Source organism: Myotis daubentonii, chromosome 1 (genome assembly GCF_963259705.1).
Source record: "Myotis daubentonii chromosome 1, mMyoDau2.1, whole genome shotgun sequence".
NCBI classification, from domain to species: domain Eukaryota; kingdom Metazoa; phylum Chordata; class Mammalia; order Chiroptera; family Vespertilionidae; genus Myotis; species Myotis daubentonii.
Genome location: NC_081840.1, coordinates 111,101,809 through 111,117,774, shown reverse-complemented (window position 1 = coordinate 111,117,774; position 15,966 = coordinate 111,101,809). Strand labels below are relative to the sequence as shown.

Here is a 15,966-nt window from a genome sequence, read left to right as displayed (position 1 = left end):
CTCCCTAAAAATCAATGGAAAAATATCTTCTGGTGAGGATTACAATCAATCAATCAATAAATAAAATAAAAAGTGTAAAAAAATAAAAAAGGAAACCCTGCTGGGGTCCAGCCCCAGCGGTCCAGGGGTTCCCAAAGGTGTGGACGGAGTCGGCGAAGAATGTTTTACACAGAGACAGCCTTTAGAACTCTCTAGCTTTCCTTAGTCTCCGTGGATCTTCCCTGTGCCTGACTGAGGCCACAGAGAGAGAGATCCCAAGGCAAGCTGAGCCTTTATTTTATAGTGAGAGGTAAACAAGGTAGTGGTTTCCATTAGTTACACAGTTCTTGTGAGTTTCACTTGTTTTGACCATGGTTATACTTCCTGCACTTCCTCAGCCCATTAGCTTCCCAGATAAGATCTAGGGAGTGTTACAAGGTCAAGCCTAATTATGCTAAGAGGACTGTGCCCTCTAAGCTGGGAATTGTTTGTGACTTTGCCAACAGGTCAGTCCGAGGCTTAACCCTATATCGGCTCCCTACAAAACCCCATTCCTAATAGCATAAAAAATACAAAATGTTGGGGAGCAATCTCAGATGAATATTTGATCAAATTAGTATATAATTTATTTAGAAGAATAAACCATTAAGGATAATAAAAGAATAAATGCTAAAGGTAAGTATCATTAAGGATAATTAGCCCTGCCTGATATTAGAATGTCTCACACTTGAATAATTAAAACATGTGTTATTAATGCAAAATAGATAAATTAACAAGATAAATAACCTTGAAACAGACCCCGATATGCTAATATATTAAAAATATAACTGCACAAATGAATTTATGAGGAATAATTATTCAGCAAAGAGTGTTATAACAACCGGTGGTTATGTAAAGAGAAAGCAGCATGCCAACAAAATTAAGAGTTGATCAAGAATCTGGAAAAGGTATTTGCAGCAAGTATGATAAAAGTTAATTTCTCTACTCTTTAAAAGCTCATTCAAATAAATAAGTAATACAAATAAGCAAAGATTGCAAAATAGTATAAATGCCCTGTTATTTCCACCTCAAAGGTTGGAATACAAATTGGTAAAGCCCTTTGAAATGTAATTAAGAATACAGAATTTCTTGATAAGAATATGAAAAATATTCACACGTTTTGACTCAGTAATTCTTTCTTTGGTAAACTATCTTGACAAAATAATTTGAGCAAATTAAAAGTACTATGGCCCTTGCTTGTTTGGTTCAGTGGATAGAGCAGTGGTTCTCAACCTTCCTAATGCCGCTACCCTTTAATACAGTTCCTCATGTTGTGGTGACCCCCAATTTCATTGTTACAAATTGAACATAATTAAAGCATAGTGATTAATCACAAAAACAATATGGAATTATATATGTGTTTTCCGATGGTCTTAGGCAACCCCTGTGAAAGGGTCGTTTGACCCTCAAGGGGGTTGCGACCCACAGGTTGAGAACCACTGGGATAGAGTGTCAGCTTGCAGACTGAAGGGTCCAAGGTTTGATTCCAGTCAAGAGCACATGCCCGGGTTGTGGGCTCGATCCCCAATGGGGGCGTGCAGGAGGCAACCAATCAATGATTCTCTCTCATCACTGATGTTTCTATCTCTCTCTCCTTCTTCCTTCCTCTCTGAAATCAATAAAAATATATATTTTTAAAAAGTACTATGAACAAATCTACTCATTACAGAATTTTTTGTGTTAACCATGCTGCCTGTCATCCTCTATCTCCTGTCCATGTTTTTGTTTTATAATGGCACTTATCATCACCTGGCATTTGTTTATTGCATCTTCCTCCACTAGAATGTAAGCCCCATGATAATTTGCCTACTTTCTTCAGTTCTGTATTCCCAGGCCCCAGAACCCTGCCCAGCCCATGATAGAAAGCTGATAAATATTTATAGAATGAATGAACAACTCTAAACATCCAACAATAAGAAATGGTTTAGACAATTATTTATCTACTAGAGGCCTGGTGCATGAAATTCATGCATGGGCGAGCTGGAGGGGGTCCCTCAGCCTGGCCTGCACCCTTTCACAATCCGGGACATCCCTCTCGCAATCCGGGACTGCTGGCTACTAACCGCTTGCCTGCCTGCCTGCCTGATTGCCCCTAACCGCCTCTGCCTCAGCCTCCGTCACCACGGCTTCATCCGGAAGGACATCCTGAAGGTCGTTCAACTGTCTGGTCTAATTAGTATACAGTATTATGCTTTTATTATTATTATAGATTCAATATAATATTGCAAAGCTATTACATATATTTTTAAGAATAACAATTTATAACATGGGTAAATATTTATGATGAAATAATAAGTTTAAGAAAGCAGAATATATTTTACCTATATGATTACAAATTTTCTTATACTAGTTTCTTACAAAGTTAGAAACTAGTGTGAGAAACTACATATAGAAAAGATTACAAAGTTTCTTTTTCTATTATGTTATGATTATAAATATTAAAAAAAAAACTTTGTGAAGAGAAATAAAAATTGAAGGAGATACAGTTAAATGTTAAAGATGGTGTGGAGAGAGAGAATGCCAGTGAATTTCCTCTTGTATTTTCTTTTGGGCATTCCATAACATGTATTTCCTTAATACTGGAAAATCTGATAAGTGCAACATCAAAAGAGATAATTTTTAAAATAACTAATGATTTCAGTTCAATGATGTCTAATTAAAATAACGACAAATAGGAAAAAGAGAGGAGAAACTGCAAAGTCCTAAAATAGGGAATTATAAATTAATGTTTTGGTTTATTTTAGTATAATTAGATAAGTGTGGGCTTAATAATATGAAAAGCTATAAAGCTGGTTATCCTCTGAATCACTGCTTTTGTTTTCCAATTACTTCACCACCCTTAAGTTCCTCTTATATAGAAATTTTGAAGCCTTCAAATGCTCTAAAAATACTGATTCCTGGGACCTATCCCTAAGAGTTTCTTATTCAAAAAGATTGGGGTGAGGCCTAGGAATCTCTGTGTTTTAAACATAGTCCCTGGGTGATTCTATGTTTGGGAATTCCTGGGCTAAATGGTAGGGAAACTTTCTGCTTTGAACTTCTGGGGTGGAGGAACCTGTCATATCTGCCCTTGGGTCACTACTATTCCTCCACTATTGTCCCAGCTGTTATAGTTCTTGGCTGTTGACCTGAGGGTGTGTGTGCAAACTCTAGAACCTTTATGCCCAGAGCTAACAGACTGCCCCTCCTCTGGCCCTTGGGCCTTCACCTATTGACCTAAGTGCCAGAGGCTGTGTCAGGTTTGTCCTCACGGTCCACAGTCCTCAACATGATGCATTGGTTTAGTGTCACCACTGATTCAGAACCCCTCATCCTAGTGGTCATTGTCCTGTAGGCTCATTTAAAAATGTTCTGTGCTTCCTCCCCATTGATGCAAGCTCAGTGTTGAACCTCCTTCCCAACAATTTCCTCTGTTCCCACGGAAGTCCCATTGGGTTGTAACCAAACACCTCCATTTCTCCAGTCTCCGCACAAGCACTCCCTGTATCTCCTGCTTTATTTGAAATCTGACTCTCTCCTGAGGCCACTTCTCCTGCAGACCTCATTTGTTTAGATCTCAAGTAACCATTATGTGGTGTTAATATTCACCTGCCATTTCTTACCATTTCTCTTACATTTTAAAGAAAAAAAAATCCCAAGCAAAAGAAGAATTATCTTTTTGAGAATCATGGCATCCACCTTAGTGTCTATTTTTTGTCATCTAATGACCAACTTCTGAGTCACTTCTCAGATATCTTAAGAGTAAAGTGGGTTATTTTCTCTCCACTTGAACCACTCCGTATCTGCCATCCTGGGTGATTTCATTGGCCTTGTGGATGATCCATCTCTTAGCTGCACCGCTTCTGCTGTCCTCCCTTCCCCTCCTCACTAATGTCAACACCTGGGAGGAGATTGTATGGTAACGTCTAGGGCAGAAAAAGGCCAATAGAGAACAGCATTCCCATTGATTCCTTCGGCATCAGACCCCGAAGAGAGGCAACTCTCTATTTAGCTTCCCAGTTAATGGTGAGGTTGGAAGTGGCTTCTGCTTAGGAGTTCCTCAGCTCAGGACCGCCCAGCACAGCTAAAGAGAAAGAAACCAAATCACAGGTAGCTCTTCTATAGGACATAAACTAAAAGAGGTTTTTATGTCATCTAATTCAGCTCCCTAGTGTTGGAGAGCAGATTGTATGTATGAGTCTGGAAGGAGTTGTAATGTGGAATAAGAAGCCTGGCTGTTGTCTGGTAATCTCTTTTTTTGGCCATTTTAAATCCTTTATGGATAATAGATACAGAGGCAGAGCTGCCTCAAACAGATTGTCAAACTGCAGCGGGAAGGCCGGGGAGGGTTGGGGGGCAGGAGGTAGTGGGGTAAGAGATCAACTAAAGGACTTGTATGCATGCATATAAGCATAACCAATGGACATAAGACACTGGGTGATAGGGGAGGCTAGGGGACTGTCTAGGGCGGGGGGATAAAATGGATACATATGTAATACCCTTTGTAATACTTTAAGCAATAAAAAAAAATAAAAAAATAAAAAAAAAAAGAAAAATTGAAAGCTGAAGTTGCCAACCCTGCTGTGCATTAGATCCAACTGGCACACTTTAAAACACTGATGCCTGGTCCCAACCCAAACCAATTAATCAGAATCCCTTGAGGCAGGGTCTGGAATCCCAGGTAATTCTGATGCCAGAGATGGCGCTCCACTGCCTTAAAGTATCATTCAACATTCCCCAGGGAAGAAGACAGGGCAGTGCAAAAGCCGATGTAGAAGCATGTTTCAACATAGATGGTTAAACTAGGCAAGTGTGTACTTCACAGGTCAACTTCAGTTACCCAAGTTCAGCTTTGCAGAACAGCTCATAGAAAAGGGCTGCAGAGAGTGGAGGATGGAACACAAGTTTTGGCACCAGTCAGATCCCCACATCATTTAGTGGGTGCACGACTTTGGGCAAGTTACTGAACATCTCTGAACCTCAGTTTTCTCATCTGTAAAATTGGGACAATTGTAGTGCCAGTCCCAGAGGGTTGATTTAAAATTTAATTAGAATGAAGTAGAAAGAGTGCCCAAGTGTTCAATAAATATTAACTCCCATACCTCTGACTGAGAAGATTCCAGACACATGAGGCATCATCATTCAAGACAGGGTCCTTAATACCCCTTAACATTCTTACACATTAACATGATTGTTTTTAGAGGTAAATATCCAGCTCATAGGTGAGTCATTCCTGGGTGATCAATGGGTAGACTGACTCAGGGAAAAGTTGCTTATGTTTCTAGGAAGAAAAGTCAAGATCCTGGAAATAACTGGGAGTTTCAACACCCTGATTCCTTTGATTTCACAGCCTCTCATTGATGCTCATCTTCACCAAAAGATGAACTTGGCTTCAAGGCATCATTTACTCTTGCATGGACCTTCCTGCCTTCATCATACAGATAGTCAGTGGGTGTGCCTCTGTGCCGGGCCTTAACCTGGGCCTTCGGAGATGATCTCTAACTTTGCAAAACTCCGTGTAGAGCAGGAAACCTGGAATGACTACCAGTACCCACCAGACACAGTAGAGAAGCTTCATGAGGATGCAGAGGAGAGGAGCCAGGCATTTAGGGGAAAGAGTGGCCCAGGAGTGCCCATTGGTTACTATCACTCTCTCTATTTCTTCCTAAAAATCACTGCTCTTCACCACTAATGCAGGTGCTGCTCCAGCCTGTACTGCCCCTCCTTTCAGTTTTCTGATCTATATAATGAGGGTAGGAGACCAGATAATAGTACATTCAGTAATCCCCTATGACCACTGCTTTGGAGAATTTTATGAAATGAGTCCTATTGCCTAAATTCACATTTTAATTAAAGATTACAGAAAACTCTGTTTGAAAAATTAAAAAAAGAAAGAAACTGGTGAAGGCCAAGGTAGGGTGGAGGCCCTGAACTGTGTAGAGGTGGGCAAAGAGGGGGAAAATGGGAAACATCTGTAATAGTGTCAAAAATAAAAATAAACTACAATGAGATTCCACCTCACACCTGTCAGAATGGCTATTATCTACAAGGAAACTAATAACAAGTGTTAGAGAGGTTGTGGGGAAATAGGAGCCCTCATTCAATGCTGGTGGGAATGTAAACTGGTACAGCCACTATATAAAACAGTATGGAGGTTCCTCAAAAAATTAAGAATAGAGTTACCATATGACCCAGCAACACTTTCTGTGTATCTACCCAAAAAAATTGAAAACATTTATTCATAAAGATATATGCATGCCTATGTTTATTGCAGAATTATTTATGGTGGCCAAGATAAGAAAGCAAGTTAAGTGTCCATCAAAAGAGAAATGTATAAAGATGTGGTGCACGTATAAAATGGAATACTACTCAGCCATAAGAAAAGACAAAATACCGCCATTTGCAACAACATGGATGGATCTTCAAATATCATACTAAGCAAAAAAAGTCAGACAGAAAAATTAAGAACCATATTATTTGACTCCTATGTGGGATACAAAACTGAAAGCAACAAATGAACGAACAAGAAAAAAAAACACTCATAGACACAGAGAGCATTGTGGTGGTTAAAAGATGCAAGGGTGTAAGGGGTAATGAAGGGTGAAGGGAGTCAAATATATGATGACAGAAGAAGTTTTGCCTTTGGGTAGCAAATACACAATGTAATGTACAAAAAAATAAATAAATAAATAAATCCTTTATGGAAAGCAGTCATGTGTGTGTGTGTGTGTGTGTGTGTGTGTGTGATATGCAAGCTTAATGGCAGATAACTGGATAGAGCTGAGTCCAGAGCAATGAGAAGGAAACTCCCAACATTTCCAAAACATACAATGCACCAAACACTATTGCCTAAAAGTTTCTTGGATTCCTTCACTCTTCTGAAACAGTATACTTGTAGTCTCAAATACACAATCTTCTATTTTTATGCTCCTACTTCCTTACTTATACCTAGTATATTTACTCTTTGATCTTCCTAAATGCTCCAATTCCTTGACATTCTCATTTTATTCTAGTCATTCTGCCCATTCTGGATTTATTTCCTACCTTATCCAAATTAAACCACATGATTTACCACTTCAATAATTCACTTATCAGTATCCAATTCTTCACCCACTCCTACAGTCTGGTCAGTTCAACCACCCACCATCTCTCCTTTTACCATGCATTACCTTGTAAGTACTAGATGGAAAATAATCACAAATGTATCATTTCTAATTTCAGTTGGGCCCACACTTAATTCCCTCTCTTAATCCTTCCTGTGAATTATATTTACTACTCTTCTTAAACACCTTACCACACCCCTTCTCTTCTTGCAGCAATAACCTTGCCACTACTTCATGGAGAATATTTAAGACTTTGAAAGATGAATTTTGTATTCTCTTACCTACAAACCTATTGTGCATACCAATCTTTGCCTTCTTCTTTTCTGGCTCTTCCCATCCAAGTAAATACCTTGACCTATATCTAAATAACTTTGTGTAATTAAAAAATATCTTTATATAAATACCAAGTATTTAGGCCGTAGACAAATGTTTATAAGCACCAGATCCCAGGCTCGGCAGTTGGGATATAGTGACCAATGGAACCCAGCTACAGTAAATGCCTATGGGATTGTTTGATAGACACTTCTTTGCCATGAATTGCACATTCCTTTTTTATTTTCTTGGTTACAGGGCGACCTGTAATGGTATGAAAGGTATGGAATGAGCACCTAAACCAAGATTGGCAATTAATCTTTTCACTGGGAAATTTGAAATTTGGACTGACAGTCAGAATCAGACTGTAACAAGGTAACTTGAAAGCTTTTGGTAGTGGCCATTTTCTGCAGCTAAGGCAGATTCAGAAAGATGTGCAAACAAGAGACTCTCCAAAAGAGGACTTTCAGGATTCTTTAAGATGCTCCAGTCTCTAGTTATATTCCCATGGTCTGGGTGCATCTTGGTCTTGAGGTATCAGGGTCCTTCCTATAAAAGTATTTTCTGCTTAAGATAGTATTTTATATTGGATTTCTGTGAGAAAGCAAGATCCTGTCATTCTTTTGGAAAGCTGGACTGCCTTGTTTTGTGATTGCTGTCGGTTGGGACCCAGCCATGTGTCCTTTGAGGATAGAGGACTGGGTAGCAAATGTCAGGATGTTGTTTCTTATTTCCAGCCTTCATTAAGGTGTTACAAGAATGGAACATGCTCAAATACAGCTCAAAGCTGCCTACAAACTACAGGCCAGTGCGGAACTCTGTTCCATAAGGTCCTTTTTGCCTATTGCCAGTTAGGAGCATAAAAATAGAAGATTGTGTATTTGAGACTACAAGTATACTGTTTAAGGTCCTTTTTGCCTATTGCCTGAGACTACTGAGGTCAGATAATCATGGGCCTTGCTGAATCACAGCTGCCAAATTATCTATCACAGTATTTCTAAAGCTATCAATTACCTTCTCTCTCTCTGGAATCTTCAATATTTCCCTTCCTATTGGCTCCTTATATCAGTCCTCAAGTCCAATCCCCTCTTAGCAAAATCCATTCTATACTTCCCCACTCTTTCTGTTCCAGGTAAACTCAGAAGTCCTTTATACTCAGTGACAAACCATAGCAATCAGGTAGAAGCCTTACTCACAGCTGCAACTGCACTTACTAAGGTTATCAATGACCGCCTCATCACTAAATCCGAGGGATGTTTTTCAGGTTTTATCTTACTTGACTTCAGGAGCACATGACACTATGGACCACTCCTGCATTCTTGAAACATTTTCTTTCCTTGCCTTCTGTGATACCATGCTTCTGTTTTTCTTTTTACATGTCTGCTTATTTCTTTGCAAGTCCCTCTTTGTGTTCCATACCTTAAACATGTTGGTATTTGGTCCAAGTCCTCAATCTTCCTCTTCAGTCCTAAATTTTCCTGGGGCCATATCAACCACTTTCTTGGCATTGTCATGTATACCCAAATATAAGACCAATTCTCCAACCCCCACAATTATTTTGAGCAACAAAATGCTCTTTGAGGGAATATACATTTAGCAAGAAATGATCTTATTCAATGTTCACATAGAAGCCACCTGAAAGAATTGGTTAAGAAAGGAAACAAATTTAACACAGATTTAGAAATTACTTCTAGGGAAATACCTTCACATTTGCAAGTGTTGGATGTCCTTGTAAACAAAACTTTAAAAGTCACTATAAAAAGCAATATGACAAGTGAATATGATTACAGGATGAATGATGTAGTATGGTTAAATACTGTGGCCTGGAAAAAAATTCCCAGTGACAACATCATATATCAGGGGGTCCTCAAACTTTTTAAACAAGGGGCCAGTTCACTGTCCCTCAGACAGTTGGAGGGCTGGACTATAGTTTAAAAAAAAACAAACTATGAACAAATTCCTATGCACACAGCGATGGCAAAAACACCACATGTGGCCCACGGGCCGTAGTTTGAGGACTCCTGTCATATATAGTCAAAATTTTGGGGGAAGTGAAGATGATATATTCTGGGAAATTATGTCAGAGACTCAAAATCTGACCTTGTTGATGATAAAAAGACTGTGAAGAGTTTCAATAAAATTATATTTTAAAATTAAGTTTTATATTATATGTAATTTAAAGTATGTAAGTATAAATTATTACATTAAACATAAGTAGATCCTTGATTATTTCATCTATATCTCTAAAAGTTTGTATATTCAAGTTGGCCACAAAGTTGTGTTTTTTGTTTTTTTTTCATATATATCTTGTCCATCTGTATGTCCACTTTGGAGAAGTGTCTATTTAGGTTCTTTGCCCATTTTTTAAAAATATATTTTTATTTATTTCAGAGAGGAAGGATGAGGGAGAGATAAAAACATCAATGATGAGAATCATTGATTGGCTGGCTGCCTCCTGCATGTCTCCCACTGGGTACCAAGCCGGCAACCCGGGCATGTGCCCTTGACCGGAATAGAACCCAGGACCCTTCAGTCCACAGGCCAACGCTCTATCCACTGAGCCAAACTGGCCAGGGCTGGCCACAAAGTTTTATTACGGGGACAGATTTTACTTGGGAAAATGGGGGTTCACCATATATTCAGAGGTACCTTATATTCGAACATATATGGTATAAGCTGATGGCACATCTCTCTAGCCCAGTTTTTCCTGCTAAACTCCAGACCCAAATAATGAAGAGATTATTGATATTTCTACTCAAATGTCCCATAGGCACTTTACACTTATCCATAGTTAAACTCACATTTCCTCCCATCTTCTCCTCTTCCTTGTTCTCTTCCCAGTGAATGTCAGCGGCCTAAACTGAAATCTGAGTCACTCAGGTCTCTTCTCTTCCACATACCCCTGTTGTTTCTATGTATCTCCTAAATCTCTTATCTATTCACTTCTCTTAATCCTTCCTGCTTTACTCTAAGCCAGCAATTTTCAATCTTTTTCATCTCCTGCCACAGATAAACTAATTACTAAAATTCTGGGGCAAACCAAAAAATATATTTTTTGCCTGACAAAAAAAATAGGTATAATTTTCATTCATTCACACTGAACTACTATTGTGTTGGCTGTTGTCATTTTTTTAATTTGACAATCTAAGGGAAAAGAGGTCAGTGCCCTGACTAAATAGTCAGGTATTGCATGCTTTAAAATTTTTTGCAGTACACCAGTTGAAAATCACTGCTTTAGGCCACCAACATCTTCTCTCCAAACAATCCTAACAGAATCTGAACTGGGTTTCTTGTCCTTTTCTCCTTTCAACCTACACTCCAGGAAGCAGCCCTAGTGTTATTTCTAAAATGCAAATTAGTCTGTTTAGAGAAGATAGCTGCTTCTCTAATTCCCCAACCATCCTCCCTGCCCCCCCTCCCAACTTAGTCAGGTTAGCTGTTCTTACAATGTTTCCCCACACTCCTTATCTTTCCTTACTATAACACTTTTCACACTTCTTTTATTATAATTGTTTCTTTCCTGCTAGACTGGGAACCCTGTCTCTCTTACTCACCATTGCTTCCCCCTAACACAGGGTAGGACCTGAGAAATAGTAAGTGCTTTATAAATATTAAATGAATTAACCAATAATTTTGTTATCCCCACACCCCAAACAATATCTGGCAAATAACAGGTCCTCGATAATGTTTGTTTTATGAATAGATTGTTGTTGAACTAAGGATATGTGATGAAGCATCGTGTAACAAGCAAAATTAATATTGTGTAGGCTTTATCTTTAAAGAGCGCCTATCTTTCTTAATTAGACTTAAGCAGAGATGGCTGCCTAGAACAGGTGGCTTTTGGAAGAGAAAGGAATAAAATTTCTTACCAAGTGGAATGTAAGTGGCAAATGTAAAAATGTCAACATTTGTGCAGAAGAAAATCAGGTTTTTAGGACATGGGTAAATCCTAGTTAAAATTTGCTGTGACTAGAAGTATTCCATACTGGAATCTACTAGCTTTCTTCTTCTCTACCTTGAATACTGGGATTCAGTCAGGAATCAGCTGCTGAATCTAATTATTGCCAACAATTAAGCACTAAACTATAATGCCTCTCTGAAGTTGGAAATAATCTTTTCATTACAGGAAATAAGATTCTTGCCAAGTTATATATTTATAGAATTGATTAATTTTTCATTTAATTTTCATATCATCACTTAGATGAAATTTCTAGTTATTTTTGGCCTGCACTATGATAATGTACATCAGGGGTGAGGTATGTCTGGCCCCTGGGCCACTTAAGACCCGAGAAATCATTTGGTCTGGTCCTGCCGAGGCATTAGGGATGAGTTAATTAACTATTTGACCAACTATATCAGGCTAATTTTTAAGTTGATAATTTTGTATGGCCCATGAATGATGTTATAAATATCCAGATGGCCCTTGGCAGAAAAAGGTTCCTCACCCCTGATGTACACTAACATACAATGGCCAGCCTGTTTTCTTTGCTCTAAAAGTTTCTTTGTGCACTATTCCTTGAACATGAGCTTCATGTTCTAACTTTACTTAGATGAAAAAGGTGATAATTTCATGAATGGTTTAATATGTCTTCATTGACTACTTAAATATGTTAATTAGCAATATGTGGATTGGGGTATTAGTTTAAAAATCTTGTTGGTAGAGTGAAAATTATAAATAAGATGGCTACAAAAATCTTCTCTCAGAGATACCTTACCAAGGAAAGGAGAAATTTAATGACTCCAAATTTTAAAGGGAATGTTCACAATGTCAGTTACATTGAAAAAAGTGGAAGGATCTGAATTCAAGTGTGTGCCTAGGTTACTTTACTATCTTACTCTTGAACTGATATAATTTGTAACTTTTAATCTGGGGCTCCACCAATTATTAGTGGTTTATTATAACGGGTTTGATTAAAATTTTGATGTAATCACAAGTCAGAAATATATGATCTAGTCACCCTATTTTACAGAAAGTGCTTTAAAATTTTTAAAATTTCACCCTGATATACACAGTGGGCTGATAAATTAATGAGAAAGTTCATATAAGTCATACATGAAAGTCATTCTGATTATTAGCCACAACTCATATTTTTTAAACTTGAGATAAAGATAAGCTTCAGCCCTAGCTGGTTTGGCTCAGTGGATAGGGCATCAGCCTGCGTACTGAAGGGATCCTGGTTCGATTCTGGTCAAGGGCACATGTCTGGGTTGTGGGCTTGATCCCCAGTGGTGGGCGTGCAGGAGGCAGCCCATCAATGATTCTCTCATTTTTGATGTTTCTATCTCTCCCTCCTCTCTGACATCAACAAAAATATATATAAAAATAAAAAGATAAACTTCATTTCAGAAGTCGTATTATGTTTTAATATAATGCAAAATTTCCAGACTTAGGAAATATATCCAAATATTAATGTTTGCAAGGCAATTTAATTTCCAAAGAACTTCCTCATTAATCATCTCAGAGAAATTAATAATGATGTGATTATTAAAGGCTAATTAAGCAGATACTTGTTAAGTAATTGGAAGGTAATCTATTTCTAATTTAACAGGTCAATCAGGGGTATTTAGGAAATATTTTTGCTGATTAACAACTCTAACTAAAACAAAAATATATTTAAATTGTTTCCCTAGTGGAAAACAATAAGAATGCATTGATCTTTTATGAGACAATTGTTTCAAAGAATTGGGATGAGGGTCCCTAATGCCACCATTTTGATGATTTAAGAGGTTTGTTGAGAATTCCGAGCTCTTCCCTCCCAATGTTAACGCAAGCCTTATATTACTGCTTATTTTGGCACTTCAGAATAAAAGAAAACATCTGAAGAAAGTACTCTGAAAAAGGCACAGATATGTGGAAGTCAGAGAAACAGCCCTTTTCCTGTGGGAAGCTACACACTTTGGTTATGAACTATACAGACAGTAAATCAAAACCCAACTCAGCAATCAAAACATGATTCTCTAAGTGCATAACCATACAAAGAAATGGTCTTAAAATACTTTCCATGTGTGCAGTTCATAAATTTTTCTCATCTGCAGTGTTACCCACTAGAAGCTGCTTTCTCCTAACTTGGGGTAGCCTAGGCGCTGCCTCACGAGTATCAAGTGGTTTAAAATCACATCTCTCTAGCTCCCGGTTTTCCGGCGAAAGACGTAATTTCCAGGTACGACCATGAGAACTGCCAGGCAGAGACAGAGGTAAAAGGCTTCATTTACAGTCAGGGGATCAGTCCCGGGAGTCAGGGGGCTCGGCCGGGCCCCGCACCAGCGGCAGGAGCGGACACCGGGCACCTTTGTTCGCGCCTGGCCTCCTTGGCCCGGGGCCGAGTGACACGGGCGGCCCGGCACTGCACCGGGGTGGCGCGCGGCGAGGGCGGCCCTGCCGGGAAGCGGGCGGGCGGCGGCGGCCCCCTCCCACGGGAGCCGCGCCAGGTCCCAGCCGGCGTCCAGCGGCTCGCTATTGTTTTTGGCGAGCTCATAAACCCCCGCTCCGACCTTCGCGCATCCAGGTTTCCTCCCGGGGGCCAATCGGTTTCCTCTGCGGCCCTATATAGAGGCCCCGGGCCGGGGCTGCGGAGCGGTGCGCGTCCGCTGCGGCCTCGCGGACAAGCCCGGGCTCGCAGCGCTTGTCGCCCTCGGGTCTCCTCACCCGGCGGCGTCCGGAAGGTGAGCGGGAGGAATTTCTTCCCGGGGCCGAGGGGCTGCGCGGAGCGAGCACACGCGAGGAGGAGGAGGAGGATCCCCTTCTCCGGGGTTTCCCTGACGCCAGCAGCAGCGCCGGCGCGCCCCGCGCCCGTCCGCAGCTCCGGGGAGAAGGGGGAGGGAGCGGGCCAGCCGGGCGGCCGCTGGGATTGGAGCGGGGGCGGGCCGCGCGGCGCCGAGGGGTGCGGGCGAGGTAGGCGCGCTGCGCGTGCGCGGGGGTGTGCGCCCCGGGCCCCAGCCTCCAGCCCCCACCCCCCATGCTCCACGGTCTCCGCCCCCCTCGCGCTGGTGTGTGGATCCGGAGTCGGCAGCGGGTGGCGGCGCCTGGAACCTGGAGACCGACAGCCCCCCACCCCCCGGCCCGGAATGTCCTGACTGCCCCCCGCTCTCCTCCCTCTCTCCCCGGCTGCAGGAGGGAGGCGCCCCGGAGTCTCCCCTCCCGCGAGAGGGGCCGCGCGGGCCGGGCTGGAGCAGCGGCGGCGGCCGCGGGAGCCGAGCCTGCAGCGAGGGACCGGCTGAGGCGCGCGGGAGAGAAGGAGGCGAGGGCTCCGCGGCGCCGCCGCCGCCGCCGCTCGCGGGCCAGAGATGGCGGCGGAACGGGGAGCTCGGCGACTCCTCAGCACCTCCTCCTTTTGGCTCTGTTGCCTGCTGCTGCTCGGGCGCCGGGCGCCGGCCGCCGCGGCCGCCAGGAGCGGCTCCCCGCCGCAGTCCCCAGGTAAGCGGCGGGTGGAGGTGGGGGCGGGGGCGCCGCACCGGCCGCGGTTGCGGTTGCGGTTGCGGTGTTTTTGTTTAGGCTCCAGGAGGAAACGTGCAGGAACTTCTCTGCCTGGTCTCGGCTTGCCGCAGAGAAAGCGGGTCGTACGGGGTGGGGAGTGAAGTAGGCAGGCGGGGGCGCCACCGGAGGTGGGGCGGGCGCGGGATGCGTCCGGGGTTCCCGGGTCTAGTTCTGCGCTTTGTACCTGGAGGCAGGTTCACCCCTCGCCTCCCTCCCCGCCCTCCCCGCCACTCCCCTCCCCTCCCCCAGGCTCATCCCACTTGTAAGAGTGGGACATTCTTGTGCTCACACAAGCACCAGTAGAGGCCACTACACACCTCATTTAATAAACAATCCTATGGCCAATTCATTAATTTTCATGAAAGGAAGGGGGGAGGGCTTGAACTCCGCCTCCCCTGGCCTGGGATTTCCCGGCTGAAGTCCTAGGGAAGCGCTGGTTGATCTCTAGGGGATTCCTTGGGGGGAGGGGGGGCGTTGCAGCCCCAAGGCTGCGGAAGAAAGTGTCAGAGGGGCACAATTACTCCCTCAGAACCAGTGGTGAGACTTAGCGATGACGGCGCCGTGGAGAAGGGCTTGAAGTGATTACATATCTGTTAGTGTTTCCGTTATGAAATGCTTCTTTCCTGGGGATTACAACTATATTTATGGCCTAATTGCTTTTAACCTAGGGAATTGTCCAGGCTTCGGATTTTAAGTACTTGTACGTTGTTTTCAAGTGGCAATATATAAATACATTTAGCGTCAAAAACCATCTTCAAGGTTTTAACATATCACATACTATTGAAATCACCTGCATTCCAATTTAATTGGGGGCAATTAACAAAACGCCAAACCTGCCTGTAAAAACCTTAACAGTGTAATTGAGGAACAGGACACACAGCAGTTGAAGGGCAAATTAGTATGTAATCTGTTTAAATTGTTTGACCAAGGTGGTGTATCATTAAACGACAAAACTTTCACCTACTTGCTTGATCTAAAATTTTGCATTTGAAAGTCATCTTATCAGGCACAGTGACAACTTCTAGTCACTAAACCATTACTTCCTCCTACCCCCATTTATGTGAAATATTTAAAATCACA

The 15,966-nt window shown here is 42.0% G+C and overlaps 1 protein-coding gene across 11 annotated transcripts in view; it reads left to right on the top strand.

Moving 5' to 3' along the window:
- Nucleotides 1-13,887: 13,887 nt before the first annotated feature.
- Nucleotides 13,888-15,966, top strand: part of NEO1 (neogenin 1) — a 266,972-nt gene continuing 264,893 nt past the window's right edge. For 5 of the 11 annotated variants that reach the window (XM_059657753.1, XM_059657733.1, XM_059657727.1 and 2 more), the window contains exon 1: nt 14,381-14,826. In XM_059657753.1, the coding sequence (XP_059513736.1) occupies nt 14,697-14,826 (130 nt within the window). In that variant the 5' untranslated portion in view covers nt 14,381-14,696. Of the gene's footprint in view, nt 14,076-14,379; nt 14,827-15,966 lie in introns of those variants that run through there. The other 6 variants (XM_059657782.1, XM_059657763.1, XM_059657791.1 and 3 more) reach the window with 3 other exon arrangements.